General features: G+C 37.3%; 1 protein-coding gene across 1 annotated transcript in view; it reads left to right on the plus strand.

Annotated features, from left to right (window-relative positions):
* IPO9 (importin 9) overlaps nucleotides 1-25,668 on the plus strand; it is a 43,297-nt gene that overhangs the window by 11,834 nt on the left and 5,795 nt on the right. Inside the window, exons 7-22 of the mRNA XM_063452710.1 lie at nucleotides 1,572-1,691; nucleotides 3,674-3,774; nucleotides 6,398-6,456; nucleotides 13,394-13,542; nucleotides 13,813-13,911; nucleotides 14,157-14,263; nucleotides 16,682-16,821; nucleotides 16,993-17,152; nucleotides 17,248-17,474; nucleotides 17,560-17,708; nucleotides 20,950-21,078; nucleotides 21,682-21,957; nucleotides 22,161-22,327; nucleotides 22,741-22,874; nucleotides 23,657-23,785; nucleotides 23,907-24,002. Of these exons, the coding sequence (XP_063308780.1) occupies nucleotides 1,572-1,691; nucleotides 3,674-3,774; nucleotides 6,398-6,456; nucleotides 13,394-13,542; nucleotides 13,813-13,911; nucleotides 14,157-14,263; nucleotides 16,682-16,821; nucleotides 16,993-17,152; nucleotides 17,248-17,474; nucleotides 17,560-17,708; nucleotides 20,950-21,078; nucleotides 21,682-21,957; nucleotides 22,161-22,327; nucleotides 22,741-22,874; nucleotides 23,657-23,785; nucleotides 23,907-24,002 (2,242 nt within the window). The remainder of the gene's footprint in view (nucleotides 1-1,571; nucleotides 1,692-3,673; nucleotides 3,775-6,397; nucleotides 6,457-13,393; nucleotides 13,543-13,812; nucleotides 13,912-14,156; nucleotides 14,264-16,681; nucleotides 16,822-16,992; nucleotides 17,153-17,247; nucleotides 17,475-17,559; nucleotides 17,709-20,949; nucleotides 21,079-21,681; nucleotides 21,958-22,160; nucleotides 22,328-22,740; nucleotides 22,875-23,656; nucleotides 23,786-23,906; nucleotides 24,003-25,668) is intronic.

Consider the following 25,668-nt stretch of genomic DNA (forward strand, 5'->3'; position numbering starts at 1 on the left):
ACAATAAAGGGCATGCAAACGACGAAGCTCAGCTCCCTACCTTTCCACAGCTTGAGAAATGCACCAAAAAGTCCCAAAACAACTGCAAACAATTTCCAGAATGGCTCCAAAACTCGATGCAAAAGCCGCTCCAACACCTCCACACATTTTTTTTTCCTACACTGTTTGCTGTTTGATAAAAATAAAATGTGTACAGGTAAAGGCATGCGGATCGGTTACCCTTATTATTGAAATGTATGAATTTAAAAAGCTTGTCTTATAATGCCTCTTTCTGGCTTTCAGAGGGGTCTGAACTGCTTACTGTGTCCGTCTCAGCTAAATGTTAATTTTGCTGCTGACTGCAGCTCTATTGAGGCAAACGCACATAGTCTAGTTTCAGCAGATCTGCTCAACTTTTATCCCTCTTCCACTCCAATTGTTTAATACAGTTATCCTCATTGGACTGTTTCAAGGTACGTTAATAATCACGTGCCAGTAGATATTTACATCATTTTGTAAAGGAACGCTTCAGGTTGCTTAAGTGCTTTGTGTCTGGAATCTGTCCTATTTATCACCTTTTTATAAGCGTGACAATTTCAATATAATTTGTGGCAGAAACACCTGATTGACGGCAAGGGAGTTTTTCTTCCGCTTCCGCCGGCTCCACTGAACTAATGGAAGTGGTAGGCATGCTTGACGCCTGCCTTTTCCCATTTTCGATGAGGTGTTCTACAGCTCTTTGAGAAGACAGGAAAGTTGTGATCCAGCACAGATGCCACTCGTATGTGAATACATATTTCATCTATCTGGCAGTTTAAAAATATAATCAGGCTGTTTGATTTGTTCGGTGTGAACATTTGTAAAAGAAATCTAATATTATAATTGTGATCAGAAAGTCTCTGAATCCAGTGTTGTGGGTTAAATTAACGGTAATTAGCTACTTGTGGCTATGTATGAATTTACTAACCCAGGCATGGTTATACCTTAAAATGTGAACAAAATTGGTTTGTAGCAAAGCTGATCACTGATTTGTCATTGCTAGGTTAATATATATATATTTTTATTTGTATAATAATCCTCTCATCAAGTATACATGCATCTTGGGTCAGACACTGCTTGAAAACCGACACGGTTGAAAAGTAAGGTGCTTCTGCCAAAATAGCAAAGTAAAACTCTACTATTTCAATCAGATGGTCTCATAGATACCATTGGATTGGTGTAGCTGGCTCATCCTCCTGCACACACCCACACTTATAGATCATCAAGATTGTCAGCCAGGGAGACAGGACTGGCTGTGATTAGAGCACCATGGCGAGGGAGAAAGGGTAAGTTATCTTGTCTTCCTCCTTCACATTTTGGTGGACGGTTTGCAGTACCTTTACTTGTTAGCAAGCTCACTCTGATGTCAAGAATACATTTTTGTATTTCTAATATTATAGTGTTCCTTTAAAGTGTTTGTCTTGTCTCTCCTGTGAATATATTTGTCATGTTTGAAAATATTATTTTTTTTTTCTGTTAAAGTTGTTGGCTATACATCTTACAAATGTCAGCATACTGTAAAATATTGTTTATTTTTTTTACCCACATTTAAGGGTGTTGCACATGCTTTGATCTTCCCTGTGGTGCAACAGTTCACAGATGCATTTGTCCAAGCGTTGCAGATGCCCGATGGTCCTACATCTGACAGTGGTCTTAAGATGGAAGTCTTAAAGGTATGCACTGCAAAATATATTTGAAGCATGAGATCCCATTACATACACCACATATCTTGACTATGGGCTTAACACAGATAAAACACTGAAAATTCAATGCATTCATTTTCTTGTGACCACTTTTTACTTCACCTTGTCAAAAGGTTTGTGTACTCTGCAGTCACTTCCATGTTGGGCCCGAGCCTGAAGATCAAACTAGTCATTGTCTAAACTCAGTTCTTCCATTTGCTGTTTATTGTAATTGGATGTTGGGAACCACAACATACAGGCAGTCTAGAGACCCAACTAGGGTTTGCAGATCACATGCCGATGGATAATATGTAGACTTTATATGCTGTAGGATAATTTGTTTATAAAGCACAGAGAAATCCCAAAGGAACTTTTCTGAACTGCGATGATTTCTCGATCACAACTCTGTTTCCTGTGAAACCCTGCTTAGGTTTTAAATATTTCTTCAGGAATGGGTGCAGCAAGCTGGGCACATACAATGAAAGTTGCTTGTTGAAGCATCCGAGTTGCAATCCCTACCTACTTTCATTTGTTTGTGTCAGTGTTTCCAATATATTTTTATTTTCTCCAGTTTGACAGCATATTTCAATCCCTTATTCCCAATGAACTTTTTTAAAAAAAGGTTCGCCAAGGTCTCCCTTTGCCTTCCTTAATTTTCAGCATGCCAAATCCAGCACTATCATACATCGCTCTTTGTTTTATTTTCTGGGCACAGAAACATTTATTTTATGGAACACTCTACCCCCCCAAGTTCCAGATGGTCAGCTAACCACTCGGATGCTTTGGGGGGGAGTCGAGATTCGCGCTTTGGGGTTAAACTGTTCAAGAATGGTTTAACCCCTCGAGTTAATAATGCACCCAGGGGCCTTCTGGTGCCATAACATTTGTTTAAATGAAGATTTTATGGTGTTCCTTTAAGTACCACCATTTTTGGTGTTTATCACACATTGTATTTAGTGGTATAAAGGTGTTGCATATACAGATTGTTTACCTTTTTCAAACATTGCTGTTACTTAGAAATATATTACTGTTGCCATCATTTTTCACAGTGCAGGGACCACAACCACAGGCAAGCTGTAATGTGTTTTTTTTTATTTTTTTTTGTGTGTGTGTTTTTTTTTTTGCTTAGTTTGTCCCTTTACAAGGGAAGAAAACCAATCTGAGCACACAGTGAAAAATATAATTCAGCACGAAAAGTTATGCATTGTGGATTACTACAAGCCAGCTGTAGTGGCTGCTATTATTATTATTATTATTACCATTTTATATAGCGCCGACAGATTCTGTAGCACTTTACAATATTATGAGAGGGGGGCTTTAACTATAAATAGGACAATTACAAGAACTTACAGGAACGATAGGTTGAAGAGGGCCCTGCTCAAACTGTGCGTTCCCTGGTAAGGGGACAAACTAGTTCTGCTTGGTATTCATTATTTGGCAAAACTATTCCCTTTCTCCTAATCAACAGTGGGTTGCAGATCAGTTAGAACCTCTTAGCTATGCAGTTGATATTTTGAAGGGCAAAATTTATCTTTTTCTCTGCTTCTATTTACTCCTCAATTATATTCTGTTAAACCAGAAAGCATAGCCATCTCTGTAAGTAAATCGGATAATAAGAGTAAATGAACCATAAACATCTTTCCTGTACAAAACAAAACCTACCACAATAAATACAGCACATTACATAAAAATATATCCATATTTAGCTTTTTTTGATATGACACATGGATACATCAATAATAATTAAAAAAAAAACTGTAGAAACAAAATTTTAGTTAAGAGTGAAGCCGTGGCTCACATGGACAAGCTTTCAAAGTGAATAACTTCATACTTTTCAGGGAAAAGAAAAACGTAGCCTGTATGTTAATTGGCAACACGCACTTGTACAAAGACTTTGAACACTTGCATGTTATCCTTACTATTTAGAGTAGGATTTTCATTCAACAATGGTGCTAATATTTTCTTCATTGCAGGCGGTGACTGCTTTAGTGAAAAATTTTCCTAAACAAATGGTTTCATCGATGCAGCAGATACTACCTATTGTATGGAACACGCTTACCGAGAGCGCTACTTTATATCCTTTATACAAAGCCTCCGTAACTTCATAATTACTTTAATAGCGTGTTTGTGTAATGCTTTTTCTATTTGCCATCTTCTTAGTCATCACCACACTTTGCATAGGGTTGGCAGATGAGCAGTAGGAGTGTGCTACCGAAGTCCTCACTCAGCCTGCCCTCCAGGATAATTTTTTTTTTTTTTTTTTAACAAAAAAGTTATATTAAAACACAGATTTTTGCACGGAGAAATATAAATCAGGGAAACCTCATGTGAGAATCCCTGGTTTGGTATTTCATAAAACTAGTAAGTAATTGATTGACTGGAATGTCTTCAACAGTAAACAATGTGAGAAGATTGCTGCAATATAGCAAAAGATAACAATTTAACAGTCTATTCAATAATATAACAAGCTTGATTTATCCATTGCCACAAATAGACATAACACTGACAGTTGTATCTATATGCTAATTAGATATAGTGATCCTAAAAATCAAGCCAACAGGTGATATATTTTGTGTGTCTATATATTCCCTATTAGTATAATAAACATCACTTCAGAATCATTTCATAATTACAATGTCCAAATACTGTAATCTGGAACAATCGTTGAAAAAGCAGAGGGGAGTTTAATTGAAGGAAAAAAAGGTTTTCTAATAGGGAGAGATCACCTACTTCTCCTTCAAGGGTGCAAAAAAAACAGAAATAAGTATAAACTCCTTCACCTACACGGGTTCTATTAGTATGTATACTAGGAGATGGGAGACTCCATTGCAGCCGTTTATACAGGGACTTATACCATTAGCATTCATGAAGGTGCTAAAGGATATCAGTATCAGGCACTAGTAGAACCAGTGTAGGTGCAGGAGTTAATACTTATTTCTGTTTTTTTTTTTTTTTTTTTTTTTGCACCCTTGAAGGTGCAGTAATTGAGGGGTTTTGGCGATTGTATTTTAATAGTCCAGACCATAGATAAGTGGACTTTTTGCAGGATAAGGAGCAGCATGTATGTATAGAAATACCCTTTTAAGCCCCCAGACAATTGCTACCTTTGATTACCGTCATACTTACCTAAGCTGTGTCTAAAGTTACTTACCTCCTCCCTCTTTCTATCTCTCCAGATCTTCCAATATCATCTCGCTTTGTATACGTATCTTACTATTATTGCCCTACTTTTCTACTCCAATAACTTCCTGTACTTCCATTACAGCCAATTGACAATTTAGGTGATATCTCCCTATTATAATACTGTTTTTTGTTTTATTTTGTTTTTTTAAACTCCCCTCTCCTTTTTCAACGATTGTTCCAGATTATTTGGACGTTGTAATTATGAAATGATTCTGAAGGGATGTTTATTATACTAATAGGGAATATATAGAGACACAATATAGCACCTGTTGGCTTGATTTTAAGCATTACTATATCTAATTAGCATATATATACAACTGTCAGTGTTAGGCTTTATTTATCCATTGCCAAAAATAAGCATGTTATATCATTGAATAGACCAGGGTTAGGCAACCTACGGCACTTGTGCCATGCACGGCACTCGAGGTGTCTTTGCACGGAACTCAAGATTCTGGCCTATTTGGAGTCCCAGGGAAACTTCAGATATCTGCTAATACAAAAAGGTGGTAAAGGGCAATCCTCAATTTATGCATTGCAGCACATAGAGGAAGTGATCTCAGATCACTTAATTCCAACACTTGTGAATAGGAATCCACATTGGACTAGAGCAGCCTGCAGCTTCTGTAGCAGCTCCTGTCCTTGACATGTACCTGGCTAGCCTGGTCCCCACTGGAACCCAGTGAAGCTACCCACACTGTGTAGATATACACAGAAATGCAGAATAACCATCCTCTTATAAATATAATACAAAAAGCCCAAACACAACACACAATCCACACAAACTCAACACCACTGACAATCCACATTGTCCACATGCACACAACGTCACATGCAGCCACTCACATGCAATAACCCAAACAGCCCCACACATACACACACTACCAAACACACTATGTAACATATCCATCCACACACACAATTCTTGAAGCAGCCCCCATATACAGCTCACATTCATAGGTATCATACACAATACCACAAACTACTCATGAACATATACAATATAATAGCTTGTATACGCACAAATGCAACGATACAAAGCAACTACAGTATAAATAACACAAGCATAATATGGCAACATACACACCTCAATAAAAAATGACCGGCATGCTTCAGGCCATCACAATCTTATTTCGGCACAGTGCTGCTAAAAGGTTGCCTACCCCTGGAATAGACGGTTAAATTGTTATCTTTTGCTGTATTGCAGCAATCTTCTCACACATTGTTTACTGTTGAAGACATTCCATTCAATCAATTACTTAGTTTCATGAAATACCAAACCAGGGATTCTCACATGAGGTTTTACCTGATTTTATATTTTTACTATAAGGGTTAAGGCCTGAGTGGAATTGGTACCAACCCCTGTCCGGAATATTCTCGGTATGGGGGTGACTTAGTCTATTTTTGTTTTGCATGGCGAAACCTCCTATATTTAAAAAAAATAAATCTAAAAAAAAAATGGGTATATATTTTTCCTGTGACCTGCAATATGTTCTTTCTTTAACATGTTTTTTCACCTATGTCCGTACTGAAGTAAATGATACTGAGGAATTGGAGGATCCCGTGGATTCTGATGGTGAGGTTAATAACACTAACTTTTAAGTGCTTTGTGAAGTACAACTCCTAAGAGCCAGTTGATATTTATTATTAATTGTAGCAAAACGAATATATGGCACAACATAGATATCCAATTGATTTAGTACATACAATAATAGTCATATTCTGTTATTCATCTTGAGAGGACCAACCAACCTGGTTGTATGTTTGGTTTTTAACGGTTACTCCAATAATGGGAACAGCTCTTTTGCCCTAATGCAGGAGGGACATATTGCTTCTAAACATTGGGCTTGAATATTCTTGTTAAAGGGACACTTTAGGCATCCAGACCACTTCAGCTCATTGAAGTAGTCTGGGTGCATAGTCCCAGGTCCCTTAACCCTGCAAAGGTAATCATTACAGGTTTTTAATAAACTGCAATAATTACCTTTTGCCTGTTAATGCCGCCTCTAGTGGCTCTTTACTACGCAGGAAATACTAATGCAAGTGCGGCCATTGCTGCTCATGCGCTTTAGGTCTCTCCTGCTGGCTGATGGTGGGGGAGGAGTGGAGCCCGAGCAACCTGGACTCGGCTAAGTGACGGGGTTTTTAACCCCTTTTGCACCACAGGGATGGGCCACGAGGAAGGGGGCACTATAGGGAGCTACAGTGCCAGGAAAACAACCTTGTTTTCCTGGCACTAAAGTTTCCCTTTAAGTGATGAGGTCAGTATGTATCTAGATTTTATTTATTTTGATAAATAGTCAATTTCATTGAAAGTAGTATGCATCTGATCAACATGTCACAGGCAACACAGCAAAAAGTATTTTATACAGATGAACAATGTCTTGTATTCATTAAAGAAACCGTTGAATAATAATTTCTCAGAAGCAAGACCGAAGTGAAAATAAACTATTGATGCTATTCTTAGCTTAAAATAATATAATGCAGAAATACAGTTGACAGCATGGCTATAACTGATAGACAAATAATTATGGCTTATAAGCTTGGTGAATGAGTAATAAAGCATAAGTCAAGTAAGTATTCACGAGAATGGCCCATCAAAATAAGGATTAGATCCACATCTGACTAGTAATTTAAACAAAAAGCATCAAACAATAGAGTGCAAATGAAGGCAGGTATATAGCGCCAATAAGCTGAGTACCACAGCCAAAGAGTCCAGTTTCCTAATGATGTGATTTGCAGTCTATTCTGGATCTTCGAGAAGTGTTTCTTTAATGTCTCCATTCCTTAAGCACTGGTCAGAGTTCACTCATAAACCTAGTGCATCCCCCTAGCGTAATTGCTCCAGTCACAAGCCAGAAATGGAGCAGAGACCCAATTTCCCTGGACCCCTGCCCCTTGCCCAAGCGTAGGCCGTTGTCCCCGAGTTGATTCACCCAGCTCCTATCCAAGTTACAGAAATGTGAGTATTGTATACTAAGTGCAAGGCACTGTGTGGCACCAGGCCCATTATTTATTTTCCAAAAATAATACAGTTTGTAGTTCTCCAAGTTCATTGTTGCGAATTGTTGCGAAGTGTTATTTGTGTTATTCCCTTGTCTGACCATATTCGGTAGGAAAATTGTGGGGATGTAACCTTAAGGGAGGACATGGGGTAGTATTCTGAGCCTTTTCATTAGGCTATCATAAATTTCAAAAGATCATTTTGTGGTTTGCTATTTAAAGTCTTAAAGCAAAGTTGTTTAGGTATCCATAACAATGAGTTATACACTGATTCTGTTCCATATAAACCCAGTTTAATTGGGATGCAGCACAATGGAGATTAATACGCAGTGTACGGATGGTTGCGATATAATAGTGAGAACCTCCATTCCTCCCATTGCCAATGGTCCTATAAGAAGGAGAATTTTACTCTGGGTTGTCTGCGTTCCATAATAAAGGATAACAAGAGGCCCTGAAGTTTAGCACAGTAGGTCAGTCATTAATATAGGAAAATATATTTTTGGTAGTATCATCATTTTGATTGTATTCTTCCTGCTCAAGGCAGGAATGGGGATTTGCATCCATTCAGTTTGTTTAATTTGACTGCAAAAGGGGTATTTGATTAAATTTATATATGATTGCTGTCGATTTTAGAATTTTATATTCCTAGATATGTGAGGTAATCTTGGCGCAGTCATTGGAGGCACAATTCTCCTTAGACTGGAAGCAAAGTTTTAGGAAGGGTTATTGGAAGGGCCTGGGTTTTGCTCATAATTTATTTATTTTTTCAAGTTTGTAGTCTATCTATCCATAATCATTCGACAGAGTGTAGATTGGGGAGTAATATGCACCAAATAGGAAGGTTTGATCATTAGTGAAGATGTTTAGCATCTGGAACTGCTACTTACGTCTGTGTGAGGCGATAAAGACCTAAGTGCCAAGCAAATGTTGTCAATGCTTACACTTGGGAATGTGAAGGCAGACCTTTTTACACTTACAGAATTTAAAGGGACACTATAGTCACCAGAACAACTACAGCTTATGGAATTTGTTCTGGTGAGTAGAATCATTACCTTCAGGCTTTTTGCTGTAAACACTGTCAGAGAAAATGCAGCTTTATATTACAGCCTAGTGATAACTTCACTGGCCACTCCTTAAATGGCTGTTAGAGATCCTTCCTGGGTCATGGCTGCCTAAAATGCATCCAAACATTCAGTATCTCCTCCCTCTGCATGCAGACACTGAACTTTCCTCACAGAGATTAATTCAATTCATCTCTATGAGGAGATGCTGATTGGCCAGGGCTGATTGGCCAGGGCTGTGAATCATAAAAATAAAGGAGATGAGTCTGCGCTTAATAACAAAGATAAGAGCAGCAACCTAAAAAAGGGAATCCCTCAAGACCCTTAGTAAAATAGGAAAAAGAAAAAGGAGTTAAGGGCTGCGCTATTAAAAAGAAGTTACCATAAGACCTTAACCTATTGGTTAAAGTATATGAACAGCAAGTAGTTAAACCTGAGTATAGTAGTCTCTATGCAATAAAGTAAAAAATATTAACCCCTTAAGACCGCAGGACGTTCTATGCCGTCCTTAGTTTGGTGGCTCTAAACGCCGCAGGACGGCATAGAACGTCGCGGTATGGGGGACTTACCTGGGAGCCCAGGGGGGTCCCCCTCTGTCCTCTTCGGCCCCCTAGGGCCATGTGATCGCGAGGTCCTTGCAAGGACCCCGCGATCACATGGACGGCATAGCCGTCCATAGCAATGCCAGCAGGGGGAGTGCCTGTAATGACAGGTACTCCCCCTGCTGCCTGAAAATAAAATTAAACATGTTAAATAAGTGTAAAATTAAATAATATTTACTTAGATCATATATATATTTATTATATATATGATCTAAGTATAAATATACACATAAATATATACATAATTATATATATATTAATATCAAAATACACGTACAATGATATTGATTAAATATATATATAATTTTCATTATATATATATTTATATATAATAAAAAATAATATATAAATATGTTAAAAATTTAAATTAAAAAAATAATAAAAAATAAATAGATACAAAATATATAAACATGCGTCATTTCGTTCTAACTGTATTTTAAAATTAATATATATTGATATCAAAATACATGTAGAACGAAATAATATATATCTATATACATAAGTATATACGTATATATCACTATATATATATATATATATATATATATATATATATATATATATATATATATATATATATATATACCTATATATAAATAAAAATAATAAAAAAAAAATTATAATTCTACGTATATATTTATGTAATAATTTTACATAATTAGGTCATTTCATTAATTACAATTTGCAGGACCTGCCTGACAACCCAGGCCGAAAGTTCAGGGAATTAAATTTTCTAGCACTATATTTAACCCTGTAACTTTCCAAGACACCATAAAACCTGTACATGGGGGGTACTGTTTTACTCGGAAGACTTCGCTGAACACAAATATTAGTGTTTCAAAACAGTAAAATATATTACAACGACGATATTGTCAGTGACAGTGACATTTTTTGCATTTTTCACACACAAATGGCACTTACACTGACGATATAATTGTTGTGATACGTTTTACTGTTTTGAAACCCTAATATTTGTGTTCAGTGAAGTCTCCTGAGTATAACAGTACCCCTCATTTACAGGTTTTATGGTGTTTTCAAAAGTTACAGAGTCAAATATAAGGTTTGCGTTTCAGTTTTTCACATTAAAATTCGCCAGGTTGCCTTTGAGACCGTATGGTAGCCCAGGAATGAAAATTATCCCCATGATGGCATACCATTTGCAATAGTAGACAACCCAGGGTATTGCAAATAGGGTATGTTCAGTTTTTTTTAGTAGCCACTTAGTCACAAACACTGGCCAAAATTTGCGTTCAAATTAGTTTTTTGCATTTTCAAATATTAACACTAACTTTGGCCAGTGTTTGTGACCAAGTGGCTACTAAAAAAGACTGGACTTACTCCATTTGCAATACCTTGGGTTGTCTACTTTTGCAAATGATATGCCATCATGGGGCATTCCTGGGATACCATATGGTCTCAAAGGCAACATAACCAATCTGGCGAATTTCAATGTGAACAAAATGAAATATGTAACATGCTATATTTGACCCTGTAACTTCCCAAAACACCATAAAACCTGTACATAGGGTGTACTGTTTTACACGTGAGACATCGCTGAATACAAATGTGTATTGTATTGCAGTAAAAGCAAACAGTATTTTGACATTCACAGTTAAAATGTCACGTAGAATTAAAACAATTTAAAAAACTTATTTTCTCATTTTTTTTATATTTTTTTCATATTAAATTATGTTCCATGCCTAAATATTTGATGTTAAACGAAAGCCCTGTTTCCCCTGAATAAAATGATATATAATAAGTGTGGGTGCATTTAATATGAAAGAGGTGAATTACGGTTGGACAGACATATAGCGCAAAGGCCAGGTTTTGTTTACGTTTTTTTTTGGGGATCACAACTTGTACATTTGGCTGCGGTCTTAAGGGGTTAAAAATATAAAAAACAGAGTCCATCCAAATATTCAGTAAAAATGAAATGGTAAAAATGTTGGATAAAATCAATAAAAACAGTCTCACTAATATATGGATAGGATGTGTGTACAATCCTCAGGAGTTGATCCGTCCGAAGTGTAGATGATCCGTATATGTGAAGATAAAAAAGCACAGAGAAACTGCCAATAGTGAAATATTGTAGCTCCAAGATAAAAATAAATTGGATTTTTCACTCACATTTGATGGAGCTAGGGCCAGCTCTGGGATGGAGGGCACTTAGTGGTATAATCCCCACTATGGAATATACTGGAGGGGTAGGTCCGTCCGTCTTGGGTTCCGTCGTTATTATCAAGGTATAAGAAACAGCAAATAGTGCTCTCAGTAAGAACCGTAAAATAAATAAAATAAAAATAAAATATAATGTACTGCTCTATTTTCACAGCGCTGGTGGAATTATCCCCACCTTTGGATTTCTTGAAGCAGGATACAAGGAAATAGAATAAAAAATGCCAGGAGTAATAATAGTAGTGTATATGGGATACAATAAAAATAAGTATAAAATTGGTCCTATAAAAAAGGTTACCAAAAACGAATTTTATTGTTTAAAATACACAATTTAAATCCATTAACACGTTTTACCTTTAAGGCTTTATCAAAATGGTAATAGCATAATATACCTGGCATAAAACAGTATTTATAGGAGTACACAATACAGTGGGACCTCGGTTTACGAATGTAATGTGTTCTCTCCGAGATGTAAGCAGCTGCAGACTTGAATGCAAGTAAGATTTTACTATATTTAGAGAGGCATGAGGGGACCAGATAGTGGTTTTAACCCCATAGGGTCAGGAATACATGTTTGTGTTCCTGACCATATAGTGCTCCTTAAAGGATAGATACATTTTAAATTTCTTGGCAGGTGTAACATCTACATGTAATATGGACAACTATGCTGCTGTCCTGGGGAAAATGGATTATTTAATAGGAAACACTATTAGTTATTTATTATCTATATTTCCTGTCAAATGTAGATGAAAAGTTGAAGGGACACTATAGGCAACCAGACCACTTTAGCTCATTGAAATTGTCTGGGTACAGTGTCCTAGCACCCTTAACCCTGAGCAGGTAATTATTAAAGTTTTTAATAAACTGCAATAATTACCGGTTATGATAACTCCTCCTCTAGTGGCTGATTACCAGAGGGACTTCCAGGTGGTTAGGCGACTTTAAGTTGCCTAAATGACGCTGGACGTCCTCATGCTAGTCTCACCGGAATCTCCATAGAAATGCATTGATGGAGGTTGCCTTAACGGAGGGGGAAGCTATGGTGTCAGAAAAACAAGCTTGTTTTCCTGTCACTATAGTTTCCCTGTAAGCAGTTTTAAAATTTTGTGCGTTTACTTTGGGAGGATCCAGAGAGTCCGTATCCCTAAAGTCCAGGAATGCACCCATATGCCATGAATTGTGGCATGCCTATCATGACCGGGTGAGGCAAATATGTATTCACCGCTCTTTCCTTGTGGTTGTGTTGGGGGAAGAGAACCTTCCATATAGGTCAAAACTCTGCTACAATCATAGCTTATGTCACAATAATAGGTGATAAGCAGTGCCTGATTGTGAAAATTAGTGACGCGATATAAAATACCCTTATAGTGCGGTATACAGATATATTTATATAAACGTACTTTGTTTTTCTGGCTTGTACGTACAATCATTCAATAAATAGATCAAATAGACAAATATGTTTGTCTTGCAATCATAGCGTGGCTATTTTTGCCTAATTTATGCCTTTAAAACACGCGCGCGCGCACACACACACCCACACACCACCTCCACATTTATATAAGCAAAACGGTAAAGAATGAAGTTACTGGGATTCTTATCTGTAAACTAAACACTTGCAAACTATTGTACTGACACAATTTATTTTTTGTTTTGTTCTTTTCTCCCGTTACAGGAGAAGTGCTTGGTTTTGAAAACCTGATATTTAGTATCTTTGAGTTTGTGCACACTTTACTGGAGAACAAATTTAAAGCAACTGTTAAAAAAGCTCTGCCAGAATTAATCTATTACATTATACTCTACATGCAGATCACAGATGAACAGGTGAGAGAACAAATGGTAAATCTTTAGAGCAAACTGTATAGCTGTGGAGATATGTGTATACACATACAGGCTTTGTGGGAAGTTAGTATAAATTATATAGGTTTTTATTTATTATGGGCATATAACCACAGAAAACTTTGTGCCTACAGCAAGATATGTAAAGAAATATACTATATAATTTGTTTACTTTTACTATATTTAGAATAGTCACATTTGTCATCATTTATGTAGTACTTTCACTGTAAGTTTACTTTCTTGATTTTCGATCAGATAAAGGTCTGGACTGCAAATCCCCAGCAGTTTGTTGAGGATGAAGATGATGATACATTTTCCTACACTGTTCGTATTGCAGCTCAGGATCTGCTCTTGGTGAGTTGTTGAGTAAAAACAAAGATTTAATGAGTCAGGTGAGGCAGAATAATAGTTTGTATGTAAATTTACATAAGTCAAACATCAAAGTTTTTTTGTTAATATAGTTGGCTTAAATTGGGGTTGCAAGTTGTAAAATAAGTGTGTGTGTATATATATATATATATATATATATATATATATATAATTTTTACTTGCTGTGGTATTTTACGTTTTTTTTTGTTTTTTTAACGTTCTTTTTTTAGGCATTGTCTAGTGAGTTTCAAAATGAGAGTGCTGCGGCACTTGCTGCTGCAGCTACCCGCCACTTCCACGAGGCAGAACAAAACAAGAACCAGAATGGAGAGCACTGGTAAGTTAGATTTTCTACCTGATAATTGTGTGTGTGTATGTATTCTTTACATAGCCACACTTCAACTGCTTTCCCGTCATACACAGTCACTGTTTTCTCCAGGGAGAATAGACACCCTACAGGTGCATGCACAAGTTATTACAAATTTGACACAGTTAAGGAGGAAGTGCAATTTCCTTTTTGCGGTGTCAGAACCAAAGAGGCTGCCTTTAAAGCAGCAGCAAGGTTTACATATCACTGCAGTTTTGAACCTTTCAGGAAGGTGGGTGCAGGGTACTATCTGCATTGATATGAAATCATGTTTAATTATAGCCATTCTTAATATTTATATAACAGCTTGCATAATAGACCCCTTTGCAGATCTTGATTTCTAAACATTTTGAAAACAAGAACTCATGTGAGGATATGAAGCCTATAATATTGAAGTTTTATGCATCTGCATTTAACAATTATGTTAAGGTGGATCTATCCCTTTCAGGAATCTTTGCATATTCACAAAGCTGGTCAAAAGAGGGGAGGTAATTGTTTCTACCTCAAGCTCTTGCGACTGCCATATTTATCCTACTGTCCTCTTCAGTTCATGGCACATGGAGGTCTATGTAGGATCTCTCAAGGACTTGAAAGCCACTATAGCTCAGCCAACAGATGTCAATTGTGAAGGCTGCTGGCATTGGACAAAAGTTGACAGAGGAGCTCTGTTTTTTGTCAACCTTAGATATATTATAAGGCAAAGTAGTCTCTACTTTGTCTTATAATAGCTTTGCATTGCCTTGGAATTTTGCTGAAATTCTATTGCAGTCTTGATCAGTATTGCATAAAGATTGTATCTTATGGAATACTGAAAAGTGAGAGCGCCACTTTAACTGTCATTAGAAATAGAATGTGCTGCTGATTAAAAGTTAGAAATAATAGCTCAACCTTGCACACAAATGCAACATTGTTTTCAGTCTTTAGAGCAGGGTGCCCAAAAGGTAGATCCCAGATATTTGGGATCCCCAGATGTTGTAGAACTTCAACTCCCATGATGCTTTGTATTCCTTTCAAATGCGTTTAGAATGGCAAAGCATTATAGAAACTAGTTTGAAATATTTGGGAACCCCTGCTGTAAAGTAATATAGGAGAGATTTCAGTTAGAAATATGTCTTTGTTCCAATGTATGATTTGAAGATGTTACTTTTACACAAATTTCAACCTTCAGACGTATTGGCCTGAACTAAACATTTTCTCTCCACCACAGAGTATGAAGAAACACTTGTTTTTGTTTCAATACAGCATGAACTGTCAGGGTGTGTGAATGTAGATTTTATTTTTTGTCTAGTCTCTGTTTGCTTCCTAGGGATGTTTCCTACATAACCTGATGCATTCACAGATGGCTTTGCCGTAACTAGTTCTGATCATCATAGCACCCTTTTGGCTCACACTGTAGTGATATAACATACATCATTTTGGTTATTGGGTAGCTCTGTTCTGTAAAAGCTGAAACAGCTGTGTGTTGGTGCAGTGATGTGAAGCTGAGACCTCTACTTTGTTAGCATACTTTCAACATAAACATTTGTAATTTGACTTCTTCACACGGTGGTGTAAGCTAGTACATTTACAATACTACAATAATATCATATCCAGTTGGTCCATCAGTAAAGAAACACTCCATCATTTAAATATTTTTTTACGTTGTTTTAGTTCCATTTAGAGCCCCCTCCTTTCCACTTACAAAAAACAACCCGCCTTTATTCCAGCAGACCATGTATCCTCTCCAACCCAAATCACCTATTGTAAGATCGTCATTAGTGTCCACACCAGTGTTTTTCCATGAGATACATAAGGCAAGTGCATGGCAATTGCCACCTACGCACCAGTCTCTAAGAGGAAAACTCTACCAGAATCCATTTAATCTATGCAATAACAGGAAAAAAAAAATTTTTAAAAAATTAATCAATCTTATTTATAATTGTAGTGCTCATTTTAACCTTTTTGGTGTCTGGGTTGAACAGTGTTGTTCATTGTACATTTAGCTTTAAAAGGTGTTTTATTTATATATATATATAATGGTTTTTTTTTCATCACAAAACCATGACCATCAGAACAGATTATATTATTATTATATTATTCCTTCAAATTGTAGATTTACATAGCGCTTAATATGGAGTGCAATAATGCATGTTCGGGTTGAGTGGGGTTTAAACATTGCATGACTTGACTTGAGTAGGATATTGGTATTATTGATTTTGCATTACAAGAGGAATACCATAAGACCATTTGGTAGCAAAAATTTTAAGGATTTAGAAAGTCTAATCAAAGACAATAAGGGGACTGTGCAGAATCTTTGTATAAGGCTTTTTTTGCCTCATGGATTAAATTTAAAAGGTCCTGTTGATTTATCATATGTTATTTAATCTAACAGATTTTGTTTGTATGCAGGTGGAAGATACACGAGGCGAGCATGCTGGCCCTCGGCTCAGTGAAGTCTGCGTTTATAGATGGTGTGCAGAGCGGACAAGTTCAGTTTGATATGGCTGGGTTCTTGACTGGCATTATCCTCTCTGATCTCAATCTATCCGGTGAATATACTTTCACAGGGCTATGACTATAGAAAGCACTTTACAGATTGAGTTATTTTTTGTGTAGATGTTTTTTATGCAGTGATATTTGTATGAAGAATAATTTAAGTCGGCTGCTCTTTTGGTCTTTTTGTGTTTTCTCATGAGCTTACATATGTGTATCTTCTTTAGTATCACCTTTTTTGCTTGGTCGCTCTCTCTGGGCTGCAAGTCGGTTCACAGCTGCAATGTCTCCTGAGCTCATCCAGCAGTTTCTTCAAGCCACAGTGAGTGGTCTGCATGAGAATCAGCCTCCCTCTGTTCGTATATCAGCGGTCAGAGCCATTTGGGGGTAAGTATGTGTTCGGACTCCCTATTCTCTGAGATATATGCATATATTTTTTTTTATCAAATAATTTTTTGAACTGTATTTGCTCTTTGTTTCAGGTACTGTGATCAGCTAAAGACCTCAGAAAGCACACATGTTTTGCAACCTTTCTTGCCGAGTGTTGTGGATGGCCTTATAAACCTGGCAGCTCAGTTTACTTCGGAGGTGCTGAATCTAGTATTGGAGACGCTGTGCATTGTATGCAGTGTAGACCCAGCTTTTACTTCCAAGACTGAACCCAAAATTTGCCCCTTTGCAATTGCGATCTTCCTAAAATACAGTAATGGTGTGTCTCAAAGGTTCCAATACATGGATAGCTGGTGCTACTGTATCACTATATTGTGACTAACCAACACTTTTTGTGTTCTTAGACCCTGTGGTAGCTTCACTGGCTCAGGACATCTTTAAGGAACTTGCCCAGATTGAGGGATGTCAGACTGCAATGCAGATGAGACTTATTCCCACACTTGTTAGCATCATGCAGGCGCCTGCAGACAAGATTCCTTCAGGTCTTTGTGGTGTAAGTAAATTTAATTATTTGAATGAATTGAACCAGAGTCCAGCCTTTGTAGACAGTGTATACCAGTCACATGTATAGAATGGGCTTTATAGATCAGTTAGCATTGCTGTTCTTTCTGGCTTTATAAAAACCTTTGTATGCAGTTAAAGATCTCTCCAGTGCCAGGTAGACAAATCGTTTTCCTGGCACTGCAGGTCCCCTCTCCCTCCCATACCCGGTTGCTGAAGGGGTCAAAACCCCTTCAGTGACTTACCTGAGGCAGCGCCGATGTCCCTCAGCGCTGCTTCTGGGTCCGCCCACGCCCCTCCCAGTCACCACGTCATTCGGCGGGGGAGACCTAATGTGCATGCGCGGCAATGCCACGCACACGCATTATACCCTGTCATAGGAAAGCATTGAAAATGCTTTCAATGCTTTCCTATGGGGATTTTAGCGACGCTGGAGGAGAAAACCTGTGCTATAATCCCGGAAGTGCCCTTTAGTGGCTGTCTAGTAGACAGCCACTAGAGGAGGAGTTAACCCTGCAATGTAATTATTGCAGTTTATGAAAACTGCAAAAATTACACTTGCGGGGTTAAGGGTAGTGGGATTTGGCACCCTGACCACTCCAATGGGCAGAAGTAGTCTGGGTGCCTGGAGTGTCCCTTTAAATGAAATAGAATTTTAAAAATGACAATTTGTTGTGCAATTTCCTTAAGTGTTAAACTGTTACTTGTTTTATAAACCAGCTTTGCAAACTCCCCAACACAATAAGTGTTAACAATGTTGTTTTTTTGTTGTTTTTTAAGTGGCTTACTATGGTACCTATGGCTGTAACAACAGAATGAGCCAAGACTTTGTGTTTTAATTTTTTTTGTTAAGTTAGAATGTAGCAATAATCATAGCACAAGGTGCTTGTGCATTGTGCTTTAGTTCTTCGGAAGTCCTATCCTAGAACACCTCTGATGCAGAGTACTCCAGCTACCATTACTCTGTCATTAATGATAATATAGGAAGTCTACAGAATTAGCTTTTTGTACAAGTTAATGCCTTGATTTAATTACCATCCAGTTGGATCATGTGTTTGCAGCGCATATCATGCATAAGGCATTCCTATTTACAAAGACATAAACGCAATCCTTATATTCATTGCAGCCCCTGTCTTTCTCAAACCGTTTTAAACCCTTGTACTAGTTAAATATCTAATTTGTTTTTAAAAATTCAGTTTGTGTTGTTTGCATTTCACTTAACAGGGATGTGGAAATCATATGGTCTGATGACCACGACATGCAGTTTCGAGCACCAGTCAGCCAATTTTTTAATTCCTTTAACCCTGCCACACAGCTACTACACACCAAAGATATGTTGTGACAATAGCGGAGTTAGAAAGTGTTTCCAGATGGCTAATTTTGCTTCTGTTTTTTCATTTAGATTTAGTGTGTTAATTCAGATGTTAGCCAATAGCCCTGTCAATGCCCAGGGCTCTCTGCAGAGACTCCAATCTTGGCATTTAAAATTATTTTGCATCGGGACAAAAAGATTGTCTACACAAAAAAGCAGATTGGGCTACCCTGGACCTTTTTTAAAATCCACACACCTACTTCAAGAAATGTTAGATGTATTTTCACCACAACAAGCCTGTGTATCAATTTTGATAGGGATCGACCAATTATCGGTATTATCCGATATTCAGATTTGAGAAAAAAAAATAAATATATTATATAAATGGTTTTTTTTTTTTTTTTTTGGTAAGTATCCGTATCGGCCTGTAATAGGAGGGGGGGGGGGGGGGGGGGGGGGATGGTAGAAAAGAACATTTTGTGACAGGGGATGAAAGAACACTATGGGACACTATGGGATAGGGAGGGTAGGAAAGAACACTATGGGATAGGGAGGGGAGGAAAGAACACTACGGGACAGGGGGAGGGGAGGAAAGAACACTAGGGGGGAGAGATTTCAACATTAAGGGAGGGCACTAAGGTACGGGGAAAAGGAACACTGCGGTAGGAGGGGGCACTAGAAGATAAGGGAGAGGAACATTAGGGCGATGTGGGGGAGTTCCTACCGCACATACTTACTCACATCCACTGCACACACACACACACACAGCATTTACTAATCAATTACTCTCACTGTATCCACTACACACACACATAAATATTCTAGAAACCATTAAAAAAAATCTGACTGGCATGTATATTTTGTGCATTTACCACTTAATAAAAATTTTTTTTTCTCAAAACGGTAAATGTACAGAATATCTGTAAGCTATCGGCTACGGCCTGAAAGTTCACAGATTTATCGGTATCTGCTCTAAAAAAAATCAATATCGGTCGATCCTTAAATTTTAATTTCTTCTTCTAAAATAACCAAACTACTCTACATGTTTGTTTTAGGTTTCAGTGGATTGCAGTTCTGTAGCTTTTAGCATTTCCCATGACTGCAGTCTGAAAAACTTTATATATCAATACAAAAAGATTAAACGAAGACCTCAAAGTGGTAGTCCAATTTTGTCCTTGGATCAACACGCAGCAATCCCACATATTAGCTAGTATATCCTTGAATATTCTGGTTTTCCAAAATAAGCATCCATATGTGTGTGGCTGTGTGACTAGGGCTGTATAAACAGAAACAAAAGTGATTTTACTCCTAAATAGCAAAAAAGTGAGCAGTGAGACTTACCGCATTAAGCTAAAGTTGTTTTTGTGCCTGTAGTGTCCGTTTAATGAACATATTACCAGAGAGCTGTTTGTATTGCGTTTTAATCATTGCTGCAGTACAAAAATCTTCCATAACCCTAATTAATTTTGTCTCCTAGCTTTTATGCGTTTAGTTCCATAATACCCTTCTTTTAAAAACTGCACCAAGTATTTAAAGTGAGATCTTGATACCCTTTTAATAGACTAAAATACGTCACTGACCTTGGCAAATGCTAAGTGACATTACACATTGTTGCTTAGTCTGTTGTCTATTACTATTCCCATGTCCTTCTATTTTGTTTTTCATTTGCTCATTTTGGGTGTTTGTAAATTCCTCACCCACACATGTATAAATTGACATTTGTTTACATGGTTTTTTGTTGTTTTTTTTCTGTTGCTTTCTGCTAGCAGAAGACTCTAACCTGGAACTTAATTTGTATTTATTTTTGGTTTATGATTCTTAATTCATCATGCAGATCAAATTTGTCTTAATGGAAAGTAAGGTTTCTAGTGCAGATTCTGGTCTTGTTCTCAACTGATTCTAAAACCTTTTTCTTCCTTAGACTTCCATTGACATTTTGACCACAGTTGTGAGAAATACAAAGCCACCCCTTTCTGAAATGCTAATTTGCCAGGCCTTTCCTGCTGTTGCTCAGTGCACTCTTCGCACAGATGACAATACAATAATGCAGGTATGCTTTTTTAATACTTAAAAAAAGTCTGTCATATTTGATTGTTATTACATGCATCCTCTGCTGAAAAACTTAATTGATTTAAAGATGCTCTCCACTGCCCAAATCCCCCCAAAAATAAATGAGTAGATCTATTATCAGTGAAAGATGCACACATTTATTTAAGCACTTTTTTTCTTAGTGGGTATAGCTAAAAACAACTTGCAAAGCTGCATATCTCTTGCCCTCTGCTTCTACCCCCACAAAGACATTCTGTGGCTGACCAATCACAGACTTCCTAATGCAGCTCAATGAGAAGTCTTGGCAAGGCAGGTGCTCTGAACAATTTCCTGTCTTTTGAGTTTTGTTCAACTGAGCTAAACAACCAGGAAGTAACAGGACCAGTTGTCTGACAGCCAGGGGGTCTAACAAGGTTAATTTATAAAGGTGCCTAATCCTATTGAAATCTGCACTTTGTGTAATATGTAAAAGATACACTCTTCACACGCATACTTTGTCAAGTTGAGGTGCTTTTGGGATCTGGGATGTCCATTTAGCCACAAACTAGTAAGGATTCAGCATAAGGTTTATGGGTATTAATATGTCTATTCATTCTCTATACAGAATGGTGGAGAGTGTTTGCGTGCTTATGTATCAGTTGCCCTGGAGCAGATTGCTCAGTGGCAAGATGAGCATGGGCACAGTGGACTTTGGTATGTGATGCAAGTAGTTGGCCAGTTACTGGATCCTCGCACTTCTGAATTCACTGCAGCATTTGTTGGACGTCTGGTGTCTACTCTTATCTCCAAGGCTGGACGAGAGCTGGGTGAAAATCTGGACCAGATCCTGAGAGCTATCCTCAGCAAGATGCAGCAGGCAGAAACTCTAAGTGTCATGCAGGTAACTTACCTAAACTTTCCATGTCATGAAAAAAGACAAATTGTTGGTGAGAGGGGCAGTGTTTGCCTGGCTTTTACAAACTTTTACTACACTATACTATTTAATGTATATGATGTTCTTCTCTGTGTTCTCTGCACAATATACTTACTGACTCCTGGCTTTCTGCATACTGTTCTGATGTGTATATATTGGTCTCTCCTCAGTCCTTGATCATGGTGTTTGCACACCTTGCACATTCACAATTGGAGCCCCTGCTTGACTTTCTTTGTAGTCTTCCTGGCCCCACTGGGAAACCTGCCCTGGAGTTTGTCATGTCAGAGTGGATGAGTCGCCAACACTTGTTCTACGGGCAGTATGAAGGCAAAGTTAGGTGAGACAATAGACAGTAGTGAAGATTTTTTGACTTTGCTAGTGCATTTTATGAAGAGCAGAGGGAGTGTGGTAGAAATGTTGAGTTTGGAACCTATCTGAAGAAATTGGATTGTTGGGATTTACATCGCATGTAGTTAGTGTTGATGTAACAATTACATGTGTGTTCTTCAGGTACAACCTGATAATGAACTAAAAGTGGTGTGTTTGTTTACTGATGTCCACTGTCCTGCTCAAGCCAGTAAATGCTATTAAAGCAAGGGAGCCAACTGTCACTTTCATAAGTAACCATTCTGCATCAATGTTGGCAGAAGATAATGATACCACTCACCAGTTATATGAAAAATGAAAATGTTTTTATTACGTAGGAATACTGTGACAAACTTTAATGTTGTTCCTGCTGTTCCTCTCCAGTTCCATAGCATTGTGTAAGATCCTGCTGTATGGTATTACAATGGATGACAAGAGGCTTAATGATATAAAGGTTAAAGGGGAAGAAATTTTTAACTTGGAGGAGGGAATACGCACCAGATCAAAGGCTGCCAAAAGTAAGTATTAAATATTAAAGCACAAGCTTAGTGTTTCACACCATCATTTTTAACTTAAAGGGACACATCAGGCGCCCTTTACAACTTCATCTAAATGAAGTTGTTATGGTGCCAGGAGGCCCCCAGAGGCACTCTTACCTCAACAGTTTCCAAATGGTTTTACCTGAAAGTTGCCGCCATTGTCGATGTCCACTTGTTTTGAGATTCAGCTAGCTCGGAGTGATGCCATGAAGGGGTACCACTGATTGGCTGAAAGCAGTCAGTTGATGCGCTCAGCCAGTCAGTGAATACCTATTCACAAAACTGGCCTGGAAAGAAACATACTGGTGGCAGTTTAGAAATCATGTCCTGATTTTTCAGCTTTTGCCAGCTCCCACTCTAGCTTTGAACATTTTGCCATTCATTCCTATGGGACCAATTTTGCCTCGAGAACGACGATATTCCGTGAACCATTCAGGGAAACGTCCCACAAAGTAATAGCACACCAATCGGGAACAATCCGCACATTTTGGTATATTTTTGTCTATGTAGTGTAAAAACTGTGGGAGGAGCTAGGGTGGTAAATTTGGCTATAATAAGAATAATATATATGTGAGATAACATTAAGTGGTCTTGCTATGCAAGAACACTTAATGAGTGGAGCTTCTAGGCTAAAATGTCAGGGACACTGCACCCAATTAGATGAAGTGGTCTGGGTGCCTATAGTGTCTGTTTAATGTTTGATATTTTTGGATGAATCTTTGGCTCTTCTACTTTTTACTGTATTTTTATTGTACTTTTAGATCCAGAACGGTGGACAACAATACCCCTTCTTGTTAAGATATACAAACTAATTATAAATGAGTTGTCCAGTATTATGGAAGCCAATATTAACCGTCATACAGACGAGGAGTGGGTTCAAGGGAATGGTGGTAAGTATCACTCCTTGTTAATGCTGACACATTATGAAATGTCAGTCTAGAATAGATGTTAAGACTAGTTTTATTTCTGCCATCACTTGTTTTTACCTGAACTTTTTGATGGTTTCCATAGATAATCCCAGTGACATGTGGGAAGATCAGGATGATGATGACGATGAAGGCTTAGCAGGGCAGCTGTTATCAGACATCCTTTCCAGCAATAAATATGGTAAGAATGCATACATTCAGTTTTGTAAAGTTGCACAGTGCAAGTGGGTTTTCTTTTAATACATGTAGGTACCTGCAATAGAGTTGTCTAATTTCCCTACAAATTACTTACTAGTTCAGTATTCATTTTTGAAGGTTCCATAAGGGTTTGCAAGTTAGGATCTTTTATGGCCAACACTAAATGTGTTTTGTGTTTTTATGTAAGATAAGTAACATATTTACTCAAACTGTTTCATGATGATAAACATATCTGTAAATAATATTTTTTTTTTTGTCCGTTTATAATAGGTGATTATCTTGCACAGAGGGTATATCTTTATGGAATCCTAGACTCCAGAATAGATCAAATATCAAGATTATATGTGTTGGGTTTTAGGGGAGCAGATAGTAGCCAGTTAATAGTGCCTAAGAAGAGATTATATGACATATATATATATATATATATATATATATATATATATATATATATATATGATTGTCATATGTTGGTGAACAAATTTGCACTCAAGGTGCTGGTGTCAAGAATGAACAGGGTATTTTTTTATTTTATAAATGTATGTTTATAGACCATTTTACAAATCTTCATGTTGGAAATTTCAGGTAGGGAACAAGTACAAGAAATACAAGAAAATATATTAATGTAGGCCCTAACAAAACCCTACCATAGGATTGATCCTAGACTTCCATTCCTAGAATGTTGTAATGGTGGAATCTGAAAAGAAACCCACTAGTCAATAGGGTAAATAACTGTGGTGTACTTTGTATAATGATAGACTTTGGATTGATCATTTAGTAAAGTAGCAGGCAATCTGGTGGTATAATAGCCAGGTGATATAAGAGAATAAGGAACAAAGAGTCAGAGAGGTGGTGTTATAGGAAAAGAAAAGGGGGGGAGGGGGGGGGAGAATCAAAACTGTGCTGGAAAAAGGGGCTCCACACCATGGAAGTAAAATACCAATCATGGTCCAGACCCTTACTCTTTACAAGACAACATCTACCCCTTATAGACAAAGGTAATTGTCCAATTTCTGAACAAAAGCAAAGCTAATATTTGTGCTATGTGTTTGTTTCCCCCTAATTAAGGGTTTCTCTTTAATTGCCTCCATAGTTATTATAGTGGGTGTTTTTTCTGGTTTTTTTTTAGGACATAAAAGTTTTTCATTTTACATATGTATATGTGTATATGTGTATATATATATATATATATATATATATATATATATATATGTATGTGTGTGTATATATATATATATAATGTATGTATATGCTGGGGGGGAGAATTAAAAAAAAATCTGCTCACATTTTTTCTTTTAATAACTTTTACACATCGAGAGCAAATAAATAAAGTGAATTCATAGATCAGTAATGGTAATTAAATGCCTAATATCTCTAGGATCTAAATAAATTTTTGGTAGTTAATGCTAACCCTATACCCCTCCCCCCAACGCTATGGCATCCAATACCTCATGTTTACACTAAATCTAACTGTATACTTACCGTAACCTAACCCTTAAATAGCATTAACCTTAACCCTTCAGCTAACCATTCCCTACTGTACCTTTAATCCTAACCTTAAGTAAATCATGTTTAGATGGGTTTTTTTTTTTTTTTGTAAATCTTTCTTTTATTATGGCACATGCGTTATGGGGTACAGAAGAGAAAGAGGA

The sequence above is a fragment of the Pelobates fuscus genome, chromosome 1 (assembly GCF_036172605.1).
Source record: "Pelobates fuscus isolate aPelFus1 chromosome 1, aPelFus1.pri, whole genome shotgun sequence".
NCBI lineage: Eukaryota > Metazoa > Chordata > Amphibia > Anura > Pelobatidae > Pelobates > Pelobates fuscus.